This window comes from Micropterus dolomieu, linkage group LG23 (genome assembly GCF_021292245.1).
Source record: "Micropterus dolomieu isolate WLL.071019.BEF.003 ecotype Adirondacks linkage group LG23, ASM2129224v1, whole genome shotgun sequence".
Lineage (NCBI taxonomy): Eukaryota > Metazoa > Chordata > Actinopteri > Centrarchiformes > Centrarchidae > Micropterus > Micropterus dolomieu.
Window position 1 is genome coordinate 5,135,453 of NC_060172.1, and position 25,287 is coordinate 5,160,739.

General features: G+C 42.4%; 3 protein-coding genes across 4 annotated transcripts in view; 1 reads left to right on the forward strand and 2 right to left on the reverse strand.

Annotated features, from left to right (window-relative positions):
* Positions 1–16,063, forward strand: part of LOC123963330 (flavin-containing monooxygenase FMO GS-OX4) — a 42,159-nt gene extending 26,096 nt beyond the window's left edge. The window contains exon 9 of the mRNA XM_046040118.1: positions 15,877–16,063. Within this exon, the coding sequence (XP_045896074.1) occupies positions 15,877–16,050 (174 nt within the window). The 3' untranslated portion in view covers positions 16,051–16,063. The remainder of the gene's footprint in view (positions 1–15,876) is intronic.
* On the reverse strand, positions 2,620–6,951 carry LOC123963331 (P2Y purinoceptor 3). Its single transcript, XM_046040119.1, has 2 exons — positions 6,335–6,951; positions 2,620–3,904 (listed from the first exon to the last, which is right to left on the reverse strand). The coding sequence occupies exons 1-2, from the start codon at positions 6,781–6,783 to the stop codon at positions 2,989–2,991; spliced, it is 1,365 nt and encodes a 454-aa protein (XP_045896075.1). The 5' UTR covers positions 6,784–6,951; the 3' UTR covers positions 2,620–2,988.
* Positions 16,064–16,232: 169 nt separating the features above from the next.
* Positions 16,233–25,287, reverse strand: LOC123963333 (schwannomin-interacting protein 1-like). 2 transcript variants are annotated; one of them, XM_046040120.1, is made up of 7 exons: positions 24,746–25,287; positions 22,687–22,883; positions 21,372–21,484; positions 19,736–19,817; positions 18,371–18,484; positions 18,126–18,243; positions 16,233–16,695 (listed from the first exon to the last, which is right to left on the reverse strand). In XM_046040120.1, the coding sequence occupies exons 2-7, from the start codon at positions 22,873–22,875 to the stop codon at positions 16,601–16,603; spliced, it is 711 nt and encodes a 236-aa protein (XP_045896076.1). In that variant the 5' UTR covers positions 22,876–22,883; positions 24,746–25,287; the 3' UTR covers positions 16,233–16,600. The 2 variants fall into 2 exon arrangements, with proteins under 2 accessions (XP_045896076.1, XP_045896077.1); XM_046040121.1 differs by having other exon boundaries at positions 21,372–21,481; positions 24,746–25,286.

The following is a 25,287-nucleotide window of genomic DNA, read 5'->3' on the forward strand; positions in this document are numbered from 1 at the left end:
ATATATATATATATATATATATATATAATATTCCTGTGACCAAAAGCACTCCGAGGCTTGACAACTTGAGAACGAGAATATGGAAGTTCTAGTTAACAGTATCGTCGTCATAACAAAATACCAAACACAAAAATGAATTCTCTCTATTTAACAAATGTATAAAACAACAGGAAACTCACTGATGATTCAACATAATTTATTCTAGCCCCTGGATCAATTCCTTATTTTATTGTAACTATTATTTTAATAGCTCAACTTTCTATACTTCTATACTATACCCCCCCATCATATTATTAATTTTAACATTTCAATGCCATTTGTTGTGCTTTTATTTTGAAGAACCATGTGTTTTGTTTTTATTTTCCTGCAGTGATTGATGGTTAAAAAGTCCCTGTGCATACATTAAAAACACCTTTCTGTTACTCTTATGAATTAACTTTCAGATCTGTCCTTGACCTTGTGACGTTTTCTAAACGTCTGCATGGCAGCAGACACTCAGTGAAACATTTGACTAGTTTTAGATGAAGTACAAATGGAGGTATTTCCCAGACATGTATTCTTGGCAGTGTGCGTGAGGCCAACAGGGGCCTTGTGACAGTGAATAGAATCTAACTGAACACTAACATCAACAGTGAGACCGAGGACAAATGTTACTGGGTAGGAGAATGAATTAGATCCGTATGAGATAAAAATGTGTGGTTTCTTTTAGTGGTTTGGTTCAGCGGGCTGCTCATTAAAGTTTCCTCAGCGGATCCACATGAACGAGGCCGGGGACGCAGACGGCTGATGTCAACAACGGGCTTTAATCCAGACGTCAAAATACACGAGTCAACAAAAAGGAGGTCTGACATCACAGGTAGACCTGAGCTCAGAAACAGCAACATCACATGAAGCAGACTTTTAAAGGGGAGTGTCGCCTTCCAGCATTGATTCAGTGAAGGTTCGTCTTTACTGCCATCAGAACGACGACGTCAGCAGCAGGGTCAAAGGTCAGAAGTGAGCATTCATTTTCAGCAGTTTACAGAGTCTGTAATGTGGAAATTTAACAAGTGACCCTGAAAATAATCATTTGGGTCCTCAAAAACATGTAATTTGCCTCCTGCTGTCTTCTAGAGGGTAGCAAGGGAGGCGTAAAAAAAGTAGTACTGAAAGGATTAGGCAATTAATTAGCAAGTTAACAGGCTAATCATTTAAATTATCCTCTAAATTTACTGCTTTTATATTTTATATCCCTGTAAACTGAATCTCTTGGTTTTGGACTGTCGGTCGGACAAAACAAGACATCTGAGCTTATTCATCACTCGTTTATTTCATTTTAGATTAAGAATATAATTAAAATGTTGATTAATTTAAGCCCTAATATGGAACGCAACGAATGTTTACTTTTTAACAGTTAGTATACCGAAACCTTTTGCAGCCAATTAAACTTTACAGAGACAGGAAAAACTTTCTTTAGATTTAGTATTAACTTTTTTCCAAGATATCTAAGATTCTGTTTCCAGCAGTGAGCAGCTCCTCTATTTCTTTCGCACTGCATAGTTCACATCAACAGGACGTGTGAACATACTCAAAACCTGCTTGTTTGTGTGTCTGCCAAGTACATATCCACGAACCTCAATCCAAAAATCTAAATAAAGCCACGTTGAGTCCTTTCTGGGAGTGTTGAGGGAACAAATGAATTAATTCAAGAGCACAGTCTGGATATTTTGAGTTGATTTGAAGTGAGTAATTCAAGGTACAAATTATTATACTAAGATAACAAAGAACATAATTTGAGGGCAGTAGATTTAAATAAACATTGTCACCGTCAGGCTCCACAGTTGTGATTCAGGACCTGGGTAATATTTACAGCAGGAGATATCAGCATGTCTGTGGTACAGAGTAGTTTCTTATTGATAGTTAATAAGAGACGGTCAAATGTCAGTAGTGCTGAGTATTAAACACTTTTAAGGATCGAAATGCGGCATCAAATGTTTGTCAGATTCAAAAAGTTCTTGCTTATTTGTTTGATCAAATAGTTCCTGATGTAAAGTTTTGCCGAATTAAAAATTATTTTATTTTGTTAAAGTTGTAAAGACATTTATCGAGTGTAAGATCTGGTGTTTTTTTATTTTCACTGGTCTCTTTAGTGGAAACTTCATTGGACGCCATCAGGTGTGTGTGTGTGTGTGTGTGTGTGTGTGTGTGCGCGCAGCGATGAGGAGGATTCAACCTTCCTCACTTTAACCGAAACGTCTTGTAATGACGTCACCGCGTTGTGTCTTCTTCTATTGCGACAACACACTCACTCCCAACTCGTCACATACGGTCGTTTGGTCAAGACCCCTTGGCGTCTCTTTTCTAACGCCTGCTGTGTACCCTTTTGTGTCGTTTTTGGACGTTAGCAACAATAAATACGCAACGTGCGGTTTGACTTTCAAAATAAAACTGCTAGTTAATGTTGTGAAACTGAACGTTGTTTACGTTCCAAAACATTTTGTTCAGGTTTAGAAAAACATCATGGTTTAACATTACTTACGTCACTTAACTTACGTAAGTTAAGTAACGTTACTTGCACAACCTACGTAACGAATAAAAACACTGTTGACTTTTTCTTTCACACGGGAAACTAACACTGGGCTCCTGGTTGAAAGTCCGGTTCCTGGCCCACCCCAACTCCCTCCTTTTCTGTTACATATTATACACAGTTAGCGTTAAAAAATGACACTAGAGGGCTTCTCCCAGCCGGACGGACTTGACCATGCTCCATACGTGACGGTTAGGGAGTGAGAACGGGTTGTTGACAGGAGAAGTAGCATCCACTATAAATATGCTCAGAACAGTAGTGGGTGGAAATCTGCATTAATTTTTCTTGGCAGATTCTGGAAATTCGTTTAAAATTTGCTCTAAATTTTGAATGAAACTTGAATAGCATCCCAGAGCGCTAATATGGATTTCAGTTTCAAACGATACCCAGCGCTACTGAGCAGTTTCTGTTCAAGTGCTGGTCTAGAAGATGACCCTTGAAGACTTGGACTCATTTTCGATGTGCACCTCCCTTTCAACCTTCTCGGTGGCCTCCTGGTCTTCTTCTCCCACTCCCTCTTTCTTCAGGATCTTCAGCGGCCACCAGATGGAGCCGCTCCGGTGGTCTCGGCGGACGGCGTGTTCTGCCGGCCAGCAGCAGGGGGGGCCCTTATCCCCTGTCAGGAAGTAGAGGAGGGCGTTGAGCCAGGCGTTGCAGGACGCCAGCGGCCGGGTGACCTTGTAGCAGATGGAGACGGTCTTCATGACGTTGCAGCCGCCGAGCTTCCCCCACCGCAGGAGCATGAACAGCGTCCGGGTCACGTGGAAGGGCAGGAAGCAGAGCGCAAACAGCAGGGTGATGGTTAGGATGGTTTTAATGGATTTCCGTCGCCGCCGGATGTAGTGCGAATACTGCGATCCGGAGATGGAGATGGACGTTCTCTCCCGCTCTCTGACTCCTTCTGTCACCCCGTCTGCCACCGGACCGTCCTCCCCTCCCTCTATCGAACTGGGAGGGGAGCGCAGGGTCTGAAATATCGTCCTGACCACATGAGAGTAGCACCAGGCGATGATGACGAAGGGCACAAAGAAGCCCAGCAGGTGGAGGACGATGCCGTACGGGACATAGTCGGGAAACTCCTCATCGATGGCGTCGTCCCAGCAGTTCAAGTATCCCTCCTTGTCCTCCACCTGAGATCCAGTACTGTTCCCGCCTTCCCACCCCCCTCCAGGCTTCATAACCCCACCCCCTCCTCGCTGGACGTATCCTGTCTGGGCGAACCTGAAGATGGGGCAGGTGAGGATGAAGACCACCACCCACACCAACGCACAGATCCCCTTCACCACCCGCTTGCTCTCCAGAGTGATGGTCTTCATCGGATGGCAGATCCCCAGGTACCTGCGGACAGACAACCAGGGGTGAGTTCGAATCCATCACTTTATTCTTGTTTTAGCTTTAAAAAGTCTGTTTAATAATTAGTTCTAGCTCAACACACGGACTAATGTCTAAACTACGATCAGAGGTATTTCATTCTTTAAACAACAAACTGAATTTTCTTCACCTTTTTTGGAGATCGTCTCTGTAAAGTGCAAAGGACCAAAGAGTCGCCTAAAATATTAATGGCTGCACTCCTAAAACCGTGCAGGTCCACGAATGGACGCTTGTTTGATGAGGTTGAAATCAAAATTAATTTTTAAAGACACCCAAAGACACTTTTTGTTGTCAAGACTTTCTGACTCTAGATTTTCATTTGAAGTATCGCGTTAGAAAAGATGGAAACGGCAAAATTCGCAAAAAAGTTTTTGCGCTTGCTTGAGGTGTTTTTTATCGAAAAAGATAAAAAGGCACTAAACGGGAGATGGAAACACTTTTTCTGAGTAAGTTCTGACGTAGCTAACTTGAAACTCACGTCTGATCAGCTGTTTCTGCTGTCGGCGTCGCCGGCCAAGAATTTCCTGCAGCTCGCGGCCGGTGACCCTCATTTGTGCAGAGAAAAGAGGTGGATGCAGATCTGGGCAGGTAGCCTTCATCAGCTGTTCTGCTGAATGATGCATTCACCTCTTAAAGGTCCTTCTCAGACACTTTGCTCTGCACGCCGATCAAACAGGTTCTCACCGCATATTGTTCGTATGTTGAATCTCAATGAATAAAAATATTAACGACTCTAAACATTCATAAAATAAATACTTTGAATCATTTATCACCGCTGATGAACCCCACAGAGGATATTAGAGCGTTTAAAAGCGTTATCTGGAGGTGCGTGCAGAACTCTGCACAACACCGGATATTCCCATAACGTGGCTGGCTCCATTTTTCTAAGATCAATGGTCCTCAGGTTCATGCGACTGGTTTTGTTTCTGGTTTGGAACCCAGACGTCTTCTTTATTACAGCCATGTGTAACGTCACTACTGACGTAACTACGCTCGCCGTAGCCTGGTTTATTCGCTCCAAACCAGCAGATGGAAACATTTTTCTGTTTTGTTTCTTTTTTGCAACATTTCAAAAGTGCGCTTAAAATTTGCTTGACAATTGGATGGAAACACAGCTAGAGATTCAGTATCTTCAAGAGTTTATTTTTAAAACCTGTGTAAAACGTTTGCAGTGGAAACAACAGCTCATAACGGTGTCTTTAAAAAACTGAAGTGAATGGACCGACAGTGAGGTCACATAACGGACGCTGCTTCTGCGAACGCCGGCTGGCTTATGTCACTCGAGCGTTCCTATTGGCAACCTGTGTATCCCCCTCATTTCACATTGCCTAGCGTGAATGTGTCTGTTCACACCTACGTGTCTTTCCCTGGACTTTTTATGCAACTGTGCCGCCTGTAAAAGGTTTTTCAGATGAAAGAAAACCCTGATGGAGCAAACCAAAGTCCTTATAGGCAGGTCCCGCCACTCGGCAGCCATCTTGGTAACGCCTTAGGCCGGTTAGGTCGGATCAGGCCCTTCTCTAAATGAATGGGGAGGAAGCCATAAATGCACTTTGACTGCTCACATAAAACCTGCATGTATAGAAATAAACCCTGGAAAGGTTTGATGACTTTGACCCAAAATAAGGTTTTAGAAGTGTTTCCCCCTCCGGTTAAAATTCTGCTACATGGTAGTATTGATGCGTGCACAGTAGGCGTTTACGTCGGTGGAACGTCACGATTGGCTTCATATGTTTTCCCGCTCAGCTGTTAGAAGCAGATGATTGGCTCTCTAGCAGGAGGGGTGGGATATGTGCTTACAACCGGTATCTTTGGCGTTACGGGCATTCCTCTATAAAACGCCTCTGAGCAAACTCAGAAGCAGCCTGGCGCACTACGGATGTGTTCTTCACTTCACTGAGTCTTGACTTTCAGATTGATCACTGATTCGTCCCTAACGAGCTTCCGTACCCATTGTATGTTTGTGTGAGCTCGTGATACTCGTCCCTGCCTTGGCCCTTTCCCAAACGTTTCACCAGGCTTCTGATTGGCTCAAAGGTCAGGAGAATAAGCTAGCAGGCTAGGTTAGCCTCAGTAGCATGTGCTGTAGTAATGCTTTCCTGTAAGCAAGGCAAAGTTCAATTAGCACACTCACGGAGCCATCAAAAATTAACGTTGCCAGGAAAAATATATATGAGCAGCAACTTTTTTTAAAGGGCACAGAGACGCTGACCCTAAAAGTTCTGCTGCTGCAGCCGATAGAAGTCTTCAGCAACAGTTCAGCTAAAGTGACCGTCTTTATGCACTCGACTCTTAATACTCACATAGTGGATGGATTCTTGTTGCAAACTAATCTCTTTAGAGCAAAGAGTCAATTTACCCAACAAAGTAAAGCATGACCTCATTCCTGCGTCGTACCTGTGCACGGAGATGCAGGTGAGGAAGAAGATGGAGCAGTAGAGGTTGAAGTAGAAGAGGAAGCGGACGAGGCGGCACATGAAGTCCCCGAACACCCAGTGGTCCCTCAGCACGTAGCTCGCCACCAGGAAGGGCAGCGACAGCCCGTACATCAGGTCGGTGGTGGCCAGGTTCACCATGTAGATCAGCGAGGTGTTCCAGCGTCGGCCGCTGCCGCCCCCGCCGTGGTGGCAACATGAGCGCAGCAGCACCACCGAGTTGAGGGTGAGGCTGAAGAGGAAGGTGAGCGAGTAGCAGACGGGCAGGAAAACGTACTTGTAGGATTCGTCAATGCTGCAGGACGACGGAGGGAGGGACGAAGGGGTGCCAGAGGAGTTGGGATGGTTGCTCGCCGCAGCCGCCAAACCGATGCCTGGATCGACGTTGGAGGCTTGGCTCAATCCCATCATGAAGGTTATTTCTGGCAGAGCTGGTTGGGTTCAGGTTGCTCTGGCATCATCTCAGCTCCTTCACCCGACTCAAGTCCTCTCACCCTCCGAGGTTTCCTTCATTTGTCCTTCCTCTGATCGATCTAATATAATCTAATCTCTGTCTCGAGTCATCGCCGACTGACTCACGTCCCTGGCCTGTAGAAGAGGCTTCTGTGACAAAGGGGGGCGAAAGAAAACACACCGTCATTAGTTTGGAAAAGCTTGTTCAGAATGTACCGCCGGCGTTTTGCTGATGAAGACCATGTCTCGCTCAATTAGCCCTTCAATCATTAACGGAAACCTCCCTCCCTCTCTGCAGGCTCTCTGTGCGGCAGGCAGGTTTGTCTGTTCCAGCTGTTGAAGCGTTTGGTTCAGGGTTTAAATTCAAGCCCAAGTTTTGGAACAACCGGTGTCCAATAATGTCACAACAACTGGTGCAGTTTGGTGCAGCTCAAGACCTACTTTACGCTTTCCACTGATTAAACACACATTTATTTCTGTATTTCTTTGATTTTAAACCCTTTTTCACTTTTAATTCCTGTGTTTTGTGCATGTGGCGACTGTGCGCTTTATTTATTGTTACTCGTTTAGGTGCTCTTGAATGTGAAGCACTTTGATGAAACGCGCTACACAAACAAAGACAATTACTATCATTATTATACTTTGGTTGTGGATTTTGGGGAGTGTTACGATTTAACCCATCCCAACAGAACTTTCCTGTAACTGACCAGAACCTCTGAGGCTCTACAGATGTCAGTCTGACGTCCACATTCCTCAGCTGTACTTTGTGTTCACTGCTGATTAATGTCCGCATGCTAACACAACAAACGAATATGAACACGGTAGATATTGTACCTGCTGAACATCCTTAGCAAACTACATTCTCTGCTCACTAAATTTCCAGCGTTTCCGTTTATCCACAATAATAATCTTTCATTTGCCTGCACTCCAGCTCCACCGGACAGCGGTATGGAGAGTCCAAAAATATATCCTCATTTGGGGATTTGCGCTATAGGTCTTGATTAATCATTTGGTCCGTAGAACATGACAGAAGTGTGAATAATGTGCGTTAGTTTCCTGTAGTTCCCTTGTTGTGTCCAACCAGCAGATATTCAGTTTCCTGACATAGAAAAGGGAGAAAACCTGGAGCCAGAGAATGATTTCTGTTTCTGCTTAAAGGAAATGACTCAAATTGATTATTGTAAACGTTGTCAGTTCAGTTGTTTCAGCACTTCTATGACCGTGCATCAAAGAGGACATCACAGCATCACAGCAGATTTGTGCCATTGTCTCCAGTTAGACCAGTTTGAAGCATTTTGGTCTGAATTAAATCCCAGTGATAATAAGAGGGATTTGGGACCTACCTTCAGCCGTCGTCCCCGTCCCGATTGTCCTCTCGGTCTCGTCTCGTCGGGTTTCTTCGGTGGAGTTGTGAACACAGACGTGTCTGTTTCGGGCCTACGGGTCTCTCTGGGGGTTCTCTCCTGACCTTCAGCTTCCCTGTAAATAATTGATCAGCGTTCATTCAGTCAGAACTGCAGGAATGGAAACCCAATACAGGGACTGCAGAGGAGGAGGCGGCGCTCACAGTGCAGCTCCGAGCCGCTTTTATTAGGACATCTGTTAGATGTAAATTTCATTACTGCTAAATATTTCTCAAATTAAACTTTCCATTTATTCACATTTGTATTGATTTGTACGTAGAGGGCGTCACTTTATGTTGAAAAGTGATGTTTGGACTTAAGGGCTCAGATTAGAGGTGTGTCGATACACAGCATTTTCATTTGTTAGTTAACATTTCTTGTTGCAAGCTGTTTGTCAGAACATTTTTAACAGATTATGTCTTCAAAAAGTGAGTCTGAAGTACACCTGTGCTCTGCTGTAATTGTGTTGAATTGGCACACCTGCACACAGCAAACAAACTAAAACCATCAGTTTTCACCAAATAATCATGTATTCCTTACAGATTTAAAACACAAAAAGTCATTAATATACTAAATTTTTGATTTTGAACCAATAAGTAGGTTTATGTTCCTGAGCTGCAATGAAATAAATCAGCTGAGCAAGAATGACCAAATATGAAAAGATTGTAATTAAATATATGATTTACTCTACTCAGACCGTTAATCAGTAAGTAATAAATCACTCACCTTTTCTTCCAGAGAAGCTTCTAAATGTTTCCTCTTTGATTAGACAGCGAAGTCTCGCCGCCCCTCCGCCTCTGTTCCCTCCATCACCGTCTTCTGCTCTGATTCATATGGTAAATACGGAGTGTGTCAGCGAGAACACACTCTGCTCGTGTGTTTGAACGTGTGATGGTGTCTGAGTGTAATCAAACACGCCAACACAATTGGCGGTCAAACAGCGCGACGGGTAGCAGAGGAATGAATAAATACAGCAAAGGTTTATGTGACTGCTGCAACTCAGAAGTGATTCAACTTTTACTTGTTGAGGAAATCATACGTCTGTTAGCAAAGATGAGCTCGATACGTTAGCTAACACCAAATCTGTTCCACATTTATAGTGTTTTCTCATGAGAAGATAGCCGCTAACAGGTTAGCTAACGCCAAAAGCTACCTAAGATGTCACCAACCCCAAGAAGCTAGCTTTAGCGTTAACCTACTGCTTACAAACGTTGTCAAAGTAGGGTCCGGGGACCCCCAGGGGTCCTTGAGGGGGTCCCCAGCAAAAAGGGGAATTTCATTTTTCACTATAATTTCATTCACAATGACCGAATGTATTTCTGTTTTGGTCATGGGTTCCATACTCTTTCTGTAAAAAAAATCAAAAAGCTAAAATCGTATTAGACTGGCGATCCTGGGACAAAAGCTTATCACATGGGGGGTCTGTGGTCTTATTTGTGCCGGTTTAGGGGTCCTTGACGTGAAAAAGTTTGAGAACCACTGTTTTAGAACAATGAAGGGCTTTTTATAAACCTTAGCAGCGGCTTTTACATAATATAATATTAAAAGTGAAATGTTGGGCTGCTACTACAGTCTATGCTACTCAGCCATTGCCTCCAAGGTGCTCCCCTATTATATTATTAGTATTATTATTATTGTTATTATTATGTAGGGGATAACCGGTGTGGGAGGAAAAACCCTCAGACCGAGGCCTAATGGGCCCTCACTCTCACAGTCTTCTTGTAAACAGTATTTGTTTCAATGAGACAAACATTTCAGTAAAGTTCAAATTAAGTGATAATTTTAAGGAAATAAAATCCTCAGCATAGGCGTCGATACACCCTTTTCACTGGGGCACGTGCCTTTGTATCCATGTCAAGACCACTGGGCGTCGTTTTTTTGGACGTGTAGGGCTCCGCGGTCATGTTAGCAACAATTGGCAACGTCTGGTCAAGTTACCAATAATATATATGTAACGTCCGATTACACTTTCAAAATAAAACTACCGATTGATGTGATGTTGTTATGAAATGTTGCAAAAGATGACTCAATGTTGAAAACGAGTGTTTACATCGTTGATGAGAGGACAAAGAGGGACTATCCTTCTGTACACATGAAGATAACTTAACGCAAAGCATGATCATTTCCTAAATGTAAACGTGTAACCAAATATAGTTTGGTGCCTCACTGTGTGTTCACACTGAATGCGAAGCAAGCGTTTTGCACGGCTTGATTATATGCAAAGATGCAAATAGATGCAAGTTTGCTCCGGGCGGAGAGGGAGATACGGTTGTCGTGACCCTACGCTTGTTCGTGCCAGGTCATAACTAGAGCGGGAAATTTACTTGACGCTACATTGCCAAAGTGTATCAGTGCTGAGATTGTTTGTATGTCACCAACGTAAGAAGTGACGTACGCAGACGAACGTGTATCAGGAGAAGTCAAACTAGAGAAAAGACCAGAATAAAACTAACCAAGCTGTGATGTTTCACAGCGTTAACCACTAGTTTTATATTCTTGCTAACTTGACCGCAGAGCCCTACACATACAAAAATGACACTACACTACAGGTCGTTAAAAAGTGAAATGCATCCATATGTGACACCCTGGGATGAGAACGGGTTGGTTGATAATAGTACTTCTTAAGGAATGTTTTAAATGCAGAGACCTCAAAACAATGAAGCAATAAAGGGGACACCAAAACATAACAGACCATCAAAATATATTTCAGAATTATTGTTTTACATTTACATTTGTAATTAATTTTATTTACATTTTAAAATACATCTCTAAATACTCTTAAAGTCACAATGAAATGCAAAACAATCTGTTCACTCTGTTATAGTTATTTTTTAGGACCACAATAACCACAAAATTATTTTAAAAATGACTATTCTACACTTTTGAATGTGTTGCGTCCTGCTGCGCTACGCTGACACTCCTAAAATGCCATTTCAGTGTGACTTTAATTATATATGCGAATAAAAAAGTAATATAGAGACATTTCTTTTACAGTACATTGCCTTCCATTACTGACTTTCAGTATCTTATCACAGATCCATGAGAGAAAATGTGGAAATAATCAAAATGTAATTTCTTCGTAAGGCACTAGAGGACCATCACTAGTGGTGGTTTAAAATAAAACACACGTTACATTATGTAAATATCCTCAGCTAGCATTAAACCAAAGGTCAATTACTGCCATTAGAATAAAACTACACATCCCTAAAAAAAAAAAAGTTCAGGAAAATAGAAAAACAGCATGATGGCAACAGAAACATCGACTTAAGAGGAAAAATCAAAATAATGGCAGCGGTTTTTCATGTGCGTCATCACATAGACTTATATTAAGAGCTTTATTCCCTTTCATTTATTACCAGTAAACAATATTAATACCACCGAGTGTACCTGAAGTGTTTAGCATCAGTTGAAGAGGGACGCCACCGAAAACTAAAATAACATTTAAAAACTGTTTTTGTTTTTATATTACAAATCAATCATTATATATTATAAATTGTAAAGTTATTTTTAAAAATGCTACTCTCACTGACTGTAATTGCTTTAAACAAAACAAATGGACGACCATGTTCCTGCACCTAACAGAGGCTAAGCCCCTCCCCTTCCGGTGGACCGCCATGGGACCTTATTTCGGAAAAAATACGTACAGTAGTCAACAAAGAGAGACAACTAATGTTTAGATCCCGTTTGAATTGTGCCCTGAAGTACACACGATGTTTATCAGTTTAAAAGATAATTTAAGTCAAGAAAGTAGTTTGTCATAAAACTATTGAAGTGTAAGACTGTGAAATGAAAGTGAAAAACTGTTTCTCTCAATGACTAAAGCTAACGTCACTGAAGCTAACCTTACTAAAGCTAACGTCACTGAAGCTAACATAAATAATAATAAATGCAATTTAGCCCGTTTGAATTGTGCCCTGAATTACACACAAAATGTTTGTCAGTTTAAAAGATAATTTAAGTCAAAGTCAGTTTGTTGTAAAACTTCAACAGAAATTTGTAATACGAATGAACCAAAAAGGCGTGTATGTGACATGATGATTTTTCCTCTCAATGACTGAAGCTAACTTCACTGAGGCCAAAGCCATTATAGCTAACGTTACTGAAGCTAATGTCACTGAATCCAAAGCCATTATAGCTAACATTACGGAAGCTAATGTCACTGAATCCAAAGCCATTATAGCTAACGTTACTGAAGCTAATGTCACTGAATCCAAAGCCATTATAGCTAACATTACGGAAGCTAATGTCACTGAAGCTAACGTTACGGAAGCTAATGTCACTGAGGCTAACGTCACTGAAGCTAATGTCACTGAATCCAAAGTCATTATAGCTAACATTACTGAAGCTAATGTCACTGAATCCAAAGCCATTATAGCTAACATTACTGAAGCTAATGTCACTGAATCTAATGTCACTGAGCTAACGTCACTGAAGCTAACATTACTGAAGCTAATGTCACTGAAGCTAATGTCACTGAGGCTAACGTCACTGAAGCTAATGTCACTGAATCCAAAGTCATTATAGCTAACATTACTGAAGCTAACGTCACTGAAGCTAATGTCACTGAATCCAAAGTCATTATAGCTAACATTACTGAAGCTAACGTTACTGAAGCTAATGTCACTGAAGCTAACAATACTGAAGCTAATGTCCCTGAAACTAATGTCAGTGAAGCTAACAATACTGAAGCTAATGTCCCTGAAGCTAATGTCAGTGAAGCTAACAATACTGAAACTAATGTTACTGAAGCTAATGTCACTGAAGCCAAAGCCATTATAGCTAACATTACTGAAGCTAATGTTACGGAAGCTAATGTCACAGAAGCTAACGTTACTGAAGCTAATGTCACTGAAGCTAACAATTCTGAAGCTAATGTCACTGAAGCTAACAATTCTGAAGCTAATGTCCCTGAAGCTAATGTCAGTGAAGCTAACAATACTGAAACTAATGTTACTGAAGCTAATGTCACTGAAGCTAACATTACTGAAGCTAACAATACTGAAGCTAATGTCCCTGAAGCTAATGTCAGTGAAGCTAACAATACTGAAACTAATGTTACTGAAGCTAATGTCACTGAAGCCAAAGCCATTATAGCTAACATTACTGAAGCTAATGTTACGGAAGCTAATGTCACAGAAGCTAACGTTACTGAAGCTAATGTCACTGAAGCTAACAATTCTGAAGCTAATGTCACTGAAGCTAACAATTCTGAAGCTAATGTCCCTGAAGCTAATGTCAGTGAAGCTAACAATACTGAAACTAATGTTACTGAAGCTAATGTCACTGAAGCTAACATTACTGAAGCTAACAATACTGAAGCTAATGTCCCTGAAGCTAATGTCAGTGAAGCTAACAATACTGAAACTAATGTTACTGAAGCTAATGTCACTGAAGCCAAAGCCATTATAGCTAACATTACTGAAGCTAATGTTACGGAAGCTAATGTCACAGAAGCTAACGTTACTGAAGCTAATGTCACTGAAGCTAACAATTCTGAAGCTAATGTCACTGAAGCTAACAATTCTGAAGCTAATGTCCCTGAAGCTAATGTCAGTGAAGCTAACAATACTGAAACTAATGTTACTGAAGCTAATGTCACTGAAGCTAACATTACTGAAGCTAACAATACTGAAGCTAATGTCCCTGAAGCTAATGTCAGTGAAGCTAACAATACTGAAACTAATGTTACTGAAGCTAATGTCACTGAAGCCAAAGCCATTATAGCTAACGTTAATGAAGCTAATGTTTGATTTATTTTATGACAAACTGCGACTTTCTTGACTTAAATTATCTTTTAAACTGACAAACATCATGTGTGTAATTCAGGGCACAATTCAAACGGGATCTAAACATTAGTTGTCTCTCGTCATTGTACTACCGTACATATCTTTGTTGAAGTAAGGTCCCATGGGGAGGAAGGGAGGGAGGGAGGAAGGGAGGTTCTCTATTTCAAGGTACTGTCTGAGAAATGTGCATTTGCTCAGTAACAATGATGCTACACACTTTTATGAAATTCTTTTTGTTTTTTCAGAAAAATATCAAAATATAACAACCAAAATATCAATATATCAGTAATCTTGCTACACATGCTGGACTAGTGTCATGTTCCCTTGTTATTACAACAGGCAAAAGTAACAAACAATAGAACTTAAATAAGATAAGTTAGAATCCCTCATTTGCATATACATGTGTGGATTAGCAGTCCAGAAGAAGCCAAATCCTTCTTTTGTCTTGTGGTTAAATCTGGAGGATTTCTGAATATGAACTTAAAGAAAATTTGATCCCAAAAACTGTTTTGATTTCCACTAGTTAACCTGCTTCTGGTCCTCCTACCTGAGAAAAATCACACTCATCTTTTCTATCAGCAAACTCTCTCTCAATGAATTTCCAAAGCACAAACTTCACCCCCTACATTTGTTTCTTGTCTTGACTTTCGCCGGCCGAGCCGGTTAACTTCCGGTTTAGCCCTCCACTAATTTGAATGGGGGTAAAATGATAATCGTGCGGCTCTTCTAGACTTTCCAAATGTTATCGGACAAAATGGATCAAACTGTGATAATGAAACCAATTTTAAAATTAAACTCATGTCGCGGAGTTGTGAGGCTCAAAAAAAATTATCCACCATTTTACAGCCGCTTGTTAGTTTAGGGGGAAATGTGTAGTTTGGCTAAAACTTGCTTCAAAGCACAGGGCACTTTCTTGTGGGCTAGGAGGAAATGCAATGCTACCAGGCCAACCAATCACAGTTTTTGTGGTCTGCGTCGCCGCAACGTGTAATTAAATTGTTGGGGAGGTGCGCGGCAAGCTACAATGCAGAAGTATAATGTGCTCATAAAGACCTGCCAACATTGTTTTCTGTCTACTGAACAATACATTTAAATTTATCCTGGGCGACTTACAATACATATCAGAGGCTGAAAACCTGGTTTGAAAATGTATTTCTTCCATCACATTAAATATTTATGGCTTAATAAGCAGCAATTAAGTTTAACAAAAAACTGTGTGGGTGTAGCCATCGGATTCTGATTGAAATATTGCTAAAAGTCATATCCTGACAAAAATCTTGTGAAAGAAGCAAGATCCAGGAGGATCCTGATCCGATGCCTGACCCACCTCAACTGGCTCCTTTCAACGCGAAGGAGCAGCAGCTCTACTACGAGCTAGCTCCGGATGTCTGAACTCTGATCTCGTTCTTTCGGTCACTACTCGCAGCTCATGACCACAGGTGAGGGCGTAGATCAACTGGTAAACTGCCTGTCCATCTCACGTTCCATTTTACCCTCATTCGGGGACAACACACCAAGATACTTTACTTTGGGCAGCAACTCACTCGCAAGCTGGAGGGGAGCAGTCTACCACTTTCTGACGAAGAACCATGGCCTCCAAGTCATGCTGAACCAGTTTGACGCTGCGTCTCAACTAACACAAACTCATTCACGCCTGATGCATCTTGGGCAGATTGAACAGCAATCTGATATAAAAAAAATGCTGCATGTCTCAAAGAGGCTTCTGTGAAATAAACTCCCCGTTATTCACAATTCACAAATTAGATGCCACCTGCTAATGATTCATGCATGAAAAGTGACCATAGGAACTAGACACCCAATCTTTACTATCCCATCATGTTTACTATACGTACATTTCTCAGGAGACTGCTGTCAAAAGCCTGGTGACGAGAGAGAATGGTTTAATTTCTGAGGAAGAAGGTTTCCCTCCTGACCGTCCACCGCCTCTTCTTCTTTTCTTCTGGGCCTCGACCTTCACTCGCAGGTACAATACAACTGAAACTGGACCCAAACTTGACAATAAAGATCCTGAGTAGCTTAATAGTTGGACCAAAGCACTAACACTATGTGAATTAAATGGCCGAGTGCAGTTTAGAAGTAAATATGGCAAAATCCAAGTGCTGTTTGTCTTTGGCTAGTTCTATGATGTCCTCGCCAGCCAAAAGCTGATTGGAGATGTTGCAGATTTAGCTTCCCAATAATCCAGAGAAAGACTTTGTTGATTTAAAACTTTACTACTTCTTGTCATTTCACATCAACCTGCTGTCATGTACCAACTTGTATCTGAACTTTCCTTTGGACGTGCGTTTAAGTCTCATCCTGTCTGCGTCATAACTGCTGTTAGCTTCAGGTTTCGCCATTAATCTGAAATTCAGAGCGATGCGATAGTGATTTGACTTCCAGTCGTGTCTCCCTCTTTGTTGCCTCGAATGCTTGTCAGTTTTCTATAAATTAGCAGGTCAGCTAACATTTTGGTGAAGTGAGAGACTCCTGGGCTGACTGGGACGAGCAGCCCAACCTGGTCCCACAGTGGTCAAATGTTTACATTTATGCGGAGGAAACTTGTCCGTGAGGACTGTCCTGGTGCTAGGTCAGGTCCTGAACGTCGAGCAGCATGGCGTCCTGCTTCGTCCTCAGCTGGTCTCGTACCAACAGGTGGGCCACCAGCTCGGAGCTCAGAGCTGGAAGAAAAGCAAAGAGTCAAAGAGTAAACCATGTGTCACTACTATGGTTCTTTACGTTGGTAGCAAATTACATACATACATAGCTCGCCACCTCGGGACGCACTGACATTATGGTCCCTTTCACACCTACCTCGTTTAGTCTGGACTTTTCAGTTTGATCTGAACCAAAATTACAGATGTGAACCCTCCCCCGGACCAAACGGACGAAAGTAGGTCAGATGAAAAGAGGTAGTCTCGGTCTGGAAAAAACTGAACCATGGTTCAGTTGGTTACGAGTGTGAAAGCATTTTTTTGATGGTTCGGACTTTCAGACTATTTACAGGAAGTTTTGGTGGTTCCCGAAAAAACCGGAGACAAATGCATGGAGAAATGCACTGAAATAAACAATTATAAATCTCACGTTTCAGCTGAAAACAGACGGCCTCCATGGAAGCAAACTGCCACTCGGCTCTTTGGTCTCTGAAAGGACTTGTGACGGTCTCCTCGTCCTTTCCTGGTTGCAGTGACGGATTCATTAAATAGGACTTGTAGTTACAATCTCTGAAGACTCAGTACTGCAGCAGCATGGAGTCGGTCTTGAATATGACCACCAGGTAGAGCCACCATTACGACACATCATCAGTTGTGAACCCCAATGTCATGGGGTCTTTCCTCCTCGCCACAGCCAGTGACTGCTCCTTTCTGCTGTGTTGGCCAGGGCTTTAATTGCTAACCTTTGACTCTTTCTTCTGACCCCTACTTCTCTCAGCAGCCTTACGGTAGAACTGGCGAGAAATCCTCTGCACCCCACCTCCACTGGCCGTACCTCCACCTTCCAACCGCCAAGTCTGCATAGCGCAGCATCTTGCGTTCTGAGGCCTCTTCCACGGCATCCTTCCAAGGGACAGTCACTTCAAAAAGGAAGGCGCGCTGACCTTTTGACAAAAGGTAGTTTTGGTAGTTGGTAGAACTGGCACTGAGTTACGTTGATGCTGTAATGTCATAATAAAAATAATATAGTGGCAACGATATCGGTTCTGTTCATTCTTGTCAAGGCCAAAGAGTTTTGCCAAAGCTACCAGCTGAACTGACAACACGCTGACGTCAGATGCACGTCCGTTTACAAACCAATCAATGCACGCATAGATGACGACGACAGGAGGCAAGTATGTCATGTAAAGTTCTTTAGTTCGCTCGCATACTTGCAATGGGAAACCCAAACTAACCGAATATATCAAAACTTCCAGGTGTGAAAGGGCCCTATATTTAGCCACATTGGAACATATGATCTGGTTTAAATATCCAGGAGACTCTTGTGTTTCTGTGATTAACATGAAGGAGATTATTTAAAGAAAAGCAGCTGCTCACTCTCCACATGAAGTTTCTATGGACATTTTGATGTTTTGTTCTCGCAGAGGGTGTGTCTGATAAAAAACGTGTGTGTTTACCGTGCACGTCCTGTTGAAGAGATGCTCTCAAGCTGCTGAGCTGCTGCACTGAACACTCGTGCAGCTCCCAAAGCTCCAGATGTTTCCGCTTGGCAACATCGCTGCTGCCGACCAGATGCTGCAACACACACGCACACACACACTGAGCAGGCTTGCTGTTTCTTTGTTGATAACATTTCTCTCTCTCTCTCTCTCTCCTTGTTGTTTCTACAGCTCTTGCAAACGTTCTCCTCTCTTCCCTTTACCTCCTTCTCCTTCTGTTCGGCCAGCAGTTTGTCTCTCAGCGTCCTCAGAGCGGTGGCCACTTCCTGTTTCAGCCCCGCGGCATGGCAACCGTTGCCCCCTGTTCCCGTGGAGACCTGATGGAGATGTAAGGTTCAAAGGTCAGATCCCCGGAAAGAAGACGTTTGTATTTGTCTGGATGGAGGTGAACTAAAATCTAAATGAAATGATCACAAAGACGTTTAAGTACTCTGTACATTTAGAATGAATTCTTAAGACATTTCCAACCTACTTCAGAGTTTCTTTGCTCAGAATAAAAGTGAATTAGTGAGTATCAAACCTCGATATATTTTTGGTACTGATGGAAATGTTTGCATCCGGCACTGAAAGGTGACTTTGGAATCGTTGAAATCTTTTGGCTGGCCTCGGCTTTATTTTAACGTAATACACTTTTTGTGCACTGGTAGTAGAGTTGGGTATCATTTAACATTTTACGATACCAGAACCAAAACCAGTACCCTTAAAGTGATACCGAGACCAACAGAGTACTTCATTCGATACCTGGCATAAAATTCCACCTGTTGAAGCCACAGTAGTTATTTTTATTGTTGTTATGGACAAGCAGGGAGATCTGTTTTATTTTTCTTGTTTCCAATAACTGCTACATAAAAGTTTTGGGAAACTGGATCAGATCCTGCTCGTCCTGATTAGTTCATCCTCACGGGGAAAGACTGCAGCTTGGGAGTTTATTATATTTGAATGAGGGAGGAGGAGTGAAACAGTTTAGTGACCAAATAAGTTGTGGGAAACGAATTTAAAGTAATTTTTTGATTGATGATTTTTTGACACAGAGTAAAGAGAAGCTGCACGTCCAGCCGATCAAACCAGCTGCACCTGAAGCAGCCGGAGGCTCCGTCAGTAAAATCAGCTGATCGCTGCAGCGCCACAAAAGCTTTAATTGATGTGATCAGAGACAAGTGAACAGCAAATAAAAATGTACAGAGACGTGTTAAATGATGCCAGAAGAAACCAACGGAAAGCCGAGCTCGTGCTGATAAACAGTGACGAACGTGTCTGAGACGCAGTCGAAGGTGAACAGCTGTTAAAATCAGCGTGGACTGAGCGCCTTTTTTATACAGTTTATGGTGCAGGCACATCAGGAAAAAAAGGCTGCTCTTCTCTTTCTTTCGGTGTGTTGCTTGCATGTTTGGCTGCAAGCAAAACCAGACAAATAGTCATTTTGTGCCGTGATCTGGTTACAAAACGCATCGAGTGAAGTTCTGGTTTTGTCAAATAACATGTTTATATTTTTGTTTATATTAACGCGCTGAAACTCAGTATGAAAGCAGAGCTGGTCAGCTGTTAACTTGTAACAGAGAGAAAGTGACCTTTCTGTTGGTTCCTTCCTCCTCGTCTTCGCTGTCGCTGTTGTTGATGAAGCACAGCTGCAGGTTTCTGTGGTTGTGAAATCTGGTAAGAGATAATAAACATACTGAAGAGAAGGACTTGTACTGCTGTTGTGTTGTCTCCCAGTGCTGAAACCTTTTACATGACGTCATTGTTTATTCTCAATAAATCGTTTACATGTTTCACAACTTGAAAACTTGGAGCTGATTCTACTTTTCCTTTTTTGGCCATCTGACTTCTGTGCTGTTAAACAAACTTTCCAAATTGAGCTTAAAAGATATGAAACTCCTGATCTTAGTATCAGAGTCTGACAGTGATTTTATGACTGCTGAAATAATTGTCTTATTAGTCTGTCCAGCTTCCGGCCTAAACCTGACCAAGTGGTTTTGGTGCTTAAACCTGACCAAGTGGTTTTGGGGCCTAAACCTGACCAAGTAGTTTTGGGGCCTAAACCTGACCAAGTGGTTTTGGGGCCTAAACCTGACCAAGTAGTTTTGGGGCCTAAACCTGACCAAGTGGTTTTGGGGCCTAAATCTGACCAAGTGGTTTTGGGGCCTAAACCTGACCAAGTGGTTTTGGTGCCTAAACCTGACCAAGTAGTTTTGGGGCCTAAACCTGACCAAGTGGTTTTGGGGCCTAAACCTGACCAAGTAGTTTTGGGGCCTAAACCTGACCAAGTGGTTTTGGGGCCTAAACCTGACCAAGTAGTTTTGGGGCCTAAACCTGACCAAGTGGTTTTGGGGCCTAAACTTAACCAAGTGGTTTTGGGGCCTAAACCTGACCAAGTGGTTTTGGGGCCTAAACCTGACCAAGTGGTTTTGGGGCCTAAACCTGACCAAGTGGTTTTGGTGCTTAAACCTGACCAAGTGGTTTTGGTGCTTAAACCTGACCAAGTGGTTTTGGTGCTTAAACCTGACCACGTGGTTTTGGTGCCTAAACCTGACCACGTGGTTTTGGTGCCTAAACCTGACCGAGTGGCTTTGGGGCCTAAACCTGACCGAGTGGCTTTGGGGCCTAAACCTGACCGAGTGGTTTTGGGGCCTAAACCTGACCGAGTGGTTTTGGGGCCTAAACTTAACCAAGTGGTTTTGGGGCCTAAACCTGACCGAGTGGCTTTGGGGCCTAAACTTAACCAAGTGGTTTTGGGGCCTAAACCTGACCAAGTGGTTTTGGTGCTTAAACCTGACCAAGTGGTTTTGGTGCTTAAACCTGACCACGTGGTTTTGCTGTCTAAACCTGACCACGTGGTTTTGGTGCCTAAACCTGACCGAGTGGCTTTGGGGCCTAAACCTGACCGAGTGGCTTTGGGGCCTAAACCTGACCGAGTGGCTTTGGGGCCTAAACCTGACCGAGTGGTTTTGGGGCCTAAACCTGACCGAGTGGTTTTGGGGCCTAAACCTGACCACGTGGTTTTGGGGCCTAAACCTAACCACGTGGTTTTGCTGTCTAAACCTGACCACGTGGTTTTGCTGTCTAAACCTGACCACGTGGTTTTGGTGTCATTTAAATTAATACCCAAATGTCGCCCAACATTTGACTTCTAGAGTCTCTAAACAGCAAACAGACGACAGAGTTGATACAAAATAAATGAAAATTTATGAGCCAAACTTGTGTTACCGTGATGTGACGACAGCAACCCGACACCTCCTGAAGTCTTCCTCCTCTTCCTCCCAGACGTCTCTCCACACTCCCCCCTGACTCTCCGGCACCCTCACCCCGGCCCCCCTCTGCTGGAAGACAGGAAGACACAGTTGATCCCAGGCAGATCACCTGACCACAAATGACCAATTAAATTAGTTTTATTATTTCTGAAAGCATCTGTAGAGAAAGAAAAAGCACTTGCACAGCAGCCAGATACATCAAAAGTCAGAGCAACAAAAGGTTTGCATAAAGTCACAGATCTGAGGCCTTCTACTGAAGCAAAGAGGAAATTAGTGTTTGGTTATAGTTAAAATTACGTACAAATATGCAGCCATGGCCTATACAGAGTGTCTCTGTAATGTCAGGGTGGCTCTGTTCAATATAGCTCCTTCCTCAGTGTGAATTACATACCGGGTTTGGTGAATTTACAGCCACAACAAACATGTTCTCATCCCTTCAGGAATGTAATCAGACTGAGACAGAAATAATAGCAAGGAGGGCAAACGGCGAGAACAAGTAAGAACTCATTTAAAGGAGTTCTCCAGAAATATGAGTTGTGAGAGACAAGTTTAAAAAAGGAAGGTCAAAGGGATATGGTTCAAGCTCCAAACACTCAGGATCCTGCATTTCCCATAATACAACTGCAGCAAACTGAAATGATATAGACTTGTGAAATGCGAAGGCTGTTTTTCTCTCTTCTGAATTTATTTTTCAACCTGCAAGAACTGATTTTTATTTTTACACGGTAACTGTGTTGAAGAAGACTTGAAACTAGCGACTGAGACCATAAACTCATCAGGAAAGTGTTTACTGAGGGAATAAATCAGCTGACAAGTAGAAACATTTTCTCAGACTTTTATACAATCAATACTTCTTTCTGCAGCCAGTGGAGTCGCCCCCTGCTGGCTGCTGGAGAGGACGCAGGTTTAAGGGGCTTCAGACCCGGAGGTTCCCGCTTGGTCAGAAACAAAACCTTGCATACGCTGGAGAATACCAATGTTGTTTCCAGTTTTTGACAAAATAAGTACACGAATCAAAACTTAAACCACTTTAACGCCGAGCTCGACTTCCTGCGTCAAAAATACAAACGCACGACTTGCATTAAGTTGAATGTGAGGCGCCGACTTGGCGTTCCAGTTAGCACTCATTGGTAGCACTCTCTAGAGAGGAGGACACTGAGCCTTCTGGGAAGAAATGTAGTCTTCTAAGAAATATAACCACTAACAGCTGACGTTGCTCGGATAACAGAACCAAGAATGTCCAGGAAATACCGACACGCTTTATGTCTGACCTTTGACCTTTCCCTCCTCTCCTGCTCCTGTTTCTCCAACTCAGCGATCCGCTGGCTCAAGTCCTCCCAGTGCATGATGGGAAGGTCCGGGTAGTCCACAGAGGACGTCGCTGCGATGTGATGATGAAGCTCTTTCTTCTCCTCCTCCTCTTCCTCCTTCTCCTCAGCCACTTCTTTCTCTCCCTCCATCCTCCTCTCTGTGAATAAACAAGATCAAGAAAAAGTATAACGATAAAAACTCTGTCCAGGCCAAAATAACCCTCTCACAGGTTGTGTTTTAACGTCCTCTGTGACTCCCGTCAGGAGGATACAAAGACAACACAAAGAGGTGGAAGAAGTATTTAGGCTTTTAGAAATAAAGTAAAAGTTTAAATTTGTAACAAGTAAAAGTAGAAGTATGTTCATAAGTACAACTTATTTATAGAGAGCCTCAGTCACTCGCTTCCCCTTCCGGCAGATGGGACCTTATTTCGGAAGAAAATACGTACGGTAGTCAACGGCGAGAGACAACTTATCTTTTTATCCTGTCTGAACTGAGCCCTGAATTACACATGTGATGTTTGTCAAATTAAAAAATCATTTTGTCCATCAAGAAAGTTAACGTTTGTTGTAAAAAAGTAAAGTTACATGTCGTTTAGTGTGAAAACCGTTCAGTGACCTAAATCTCTCGTCTCGCACAATATACAACATGTTAGCGCGGTAATGCTAGCTAATGTTCACTGCTTGGTTGCTAATGTTCGACGCCGAAATATATCTCACCTGATGTGTTTAATCCAGCGACTCTCTGCCCTTTTATCACATCATCCTCACATGGAAGGTAACGTTAGCTTCAGTTGAGAGAAAAAGTTACGACGTCACGTACGGGACTTTTGTGTTTGTGGTTTTTGTAATTAAGTATTTGTAACAGTTTTACATCAAACTGCGACTTTCTTGACTTTGAAATGTATATTTTAAATTGACAATCATCATATGTGTAATTCAGAGCACAATTCAAACAGGATCAAAAAATTTGTTGTCTCTTGCCGCTGAATACCGTACATATTTTTTCTAAAGTAAGGTCCCATGGTGGTCCCCCAGAAGGGGCGGGGCTTAGGCTCTCTATAGAGTATAACATTTAACCCATACTTCCTTCCATAGGTATTTACCCCATTGATGCCATACGTGCTATTAGCTCTTACTAGTATTTATTGTCAGTTGTAGATCTCGTGCTGTATTGATGCTTGTATGCTGTTCCTCAAATGCAAGTTGCTTTGGATAAAAGCGTCTGCCAAATGAGTAAATGTAAACATGGTGAAGACATATTGACTATTGTCAAAGGCGAGCTGCAGTGTTTTGATTTTTCAATCTTGGTTTCAGTTGATTTTTTATTAAACTTGTTGCATCAACACGTTGAATAAATATAGATGCTTTTTATGACATTAATAACCCGTCAGTAAGCTTGTAAACCTGCACAAATGACTAAAGCTTGCATGAACCAACCTAGTATCAAGACTGTTTTATTTACTTCTTACTAAATGCAACCTGTAGTTAGTTTTTTTTGTTTGTTTGTTTTTTACATCTTGTCAATTTCATATTTTTATATTTATCTATTATCATGTATATTGTTACGCACAAAGTCACCAAAGCAAATTCCGGGAAAGGATTTAAGGAAGACATTCAGGACAATTTGTCAACTAATCGACGAGCAGATCAACAGAAATCTTATCCGTGTCAATATTGATAATGAATCGTAAAGTCGTTTGAAAAAATGCTATGAAAATACACTAGTTCCGGATTTTGTGACAATTTGCGGTCTATCGATCTATCTGTGTATTGATATCTGACTTACTGTAACATTAATAATCATTTATAGGTTGAGGTCCTCCGTTCAGTAACGTTAAAGTAAAGACAGTTTGCCCCGTCACAAACTTCTTTAACGTTTGACAAAATATTCTTAATGTCGTTTAAAGTTGTTTAAACTTTCTCTCCGGGCTGAGCCGAAGTGTCCCCGAAGCAGTCAGCCTGCTGTGCCCGCAGTTGTTTACCAGCAGTGGGGAGACCACGGAGGGTTTTTACCCACCTTCCTGTCACATCCAGTCGGTTGCGGATCCCCCCGACATGTCGCCGTCCGTCACCCCGCGGGTCCTGGCCGCCCGCTGGCTTCGCTGTGTCGGCTGACCTCGGCGAGAAGCTACGGAATAATTACTGGAACATTAAAGAAAAGTTTGTAAAAGTGTCCTCCAAGTAGTTTGACTCCTTCTGAAGGAGGGCAGGGCCTTCCCTTTTCCTCCTTCCTCCCTCTTTCCTCCCCCTTTCCGCTCTTCCCACTTTAACCTCTTGGCTACGGCGGTTCAAACGGTTAAAACAGCGAGCAGCACCGCTACCGGCAGATATCAACACTAAGGAGTATTACCAGCTAGGCACACTTAAACTACTAGTACTTTTGGTACTAGTAGTTGTTTTGCTTGTACTTGTCTCAGTAGTTTAAGTCGGCCTTGTTCTGTTAGTAATACTCATTGTACAGTAACCCTGTTATGATGTGAAGGTGACAAGATGAACGCCCTTTCCCGCCACTCAAAAAAAAAATGAAAATAAAAGAATATGGACGATTCATAAAGGCCA

Excerpts from the sequence above, each read along its gene's own strand:
- LOC123963331 (XM_046040119.1), bottom strand. The coding sequence starts at position 6,783 with ATGATGGGATTGAGCCAAGCCTCCAACGTCGATCCAGGCATCGGTTTG. Across the intron at positions 3,905-6,334 it reads ACCTGCATCTCCGTGCACAG|GTACCTGGGGATCTGCCATC; the intron begins GTACGACGCAGG and ends GTCTGTCCGCAG.
- LOC123963333 (XM_046040120.1), bottom strand. The coding sequence starts at position 22,875 with ATGGAGGGAGAGAAAGAAGTGGCTGAGGAGAAGGAGGAAGAGGAGGAG. Across the intron at positions 21,485-22,686 it reads AGAGGAGGGAAAGGTCAAAG|CAGAGGGGGGCCGGGGTGAG; the intron begins GTCAGACATAAA and ends CCTGTCTTCCAG. Across the intron at positions 18,485-19,735 it reads AGGAAGGAACCAACAGAAAG|GTCTCCACGGGAACAGGGGG; the intron begins GTCACTTTCTCT and ends CATCTCCATCAG.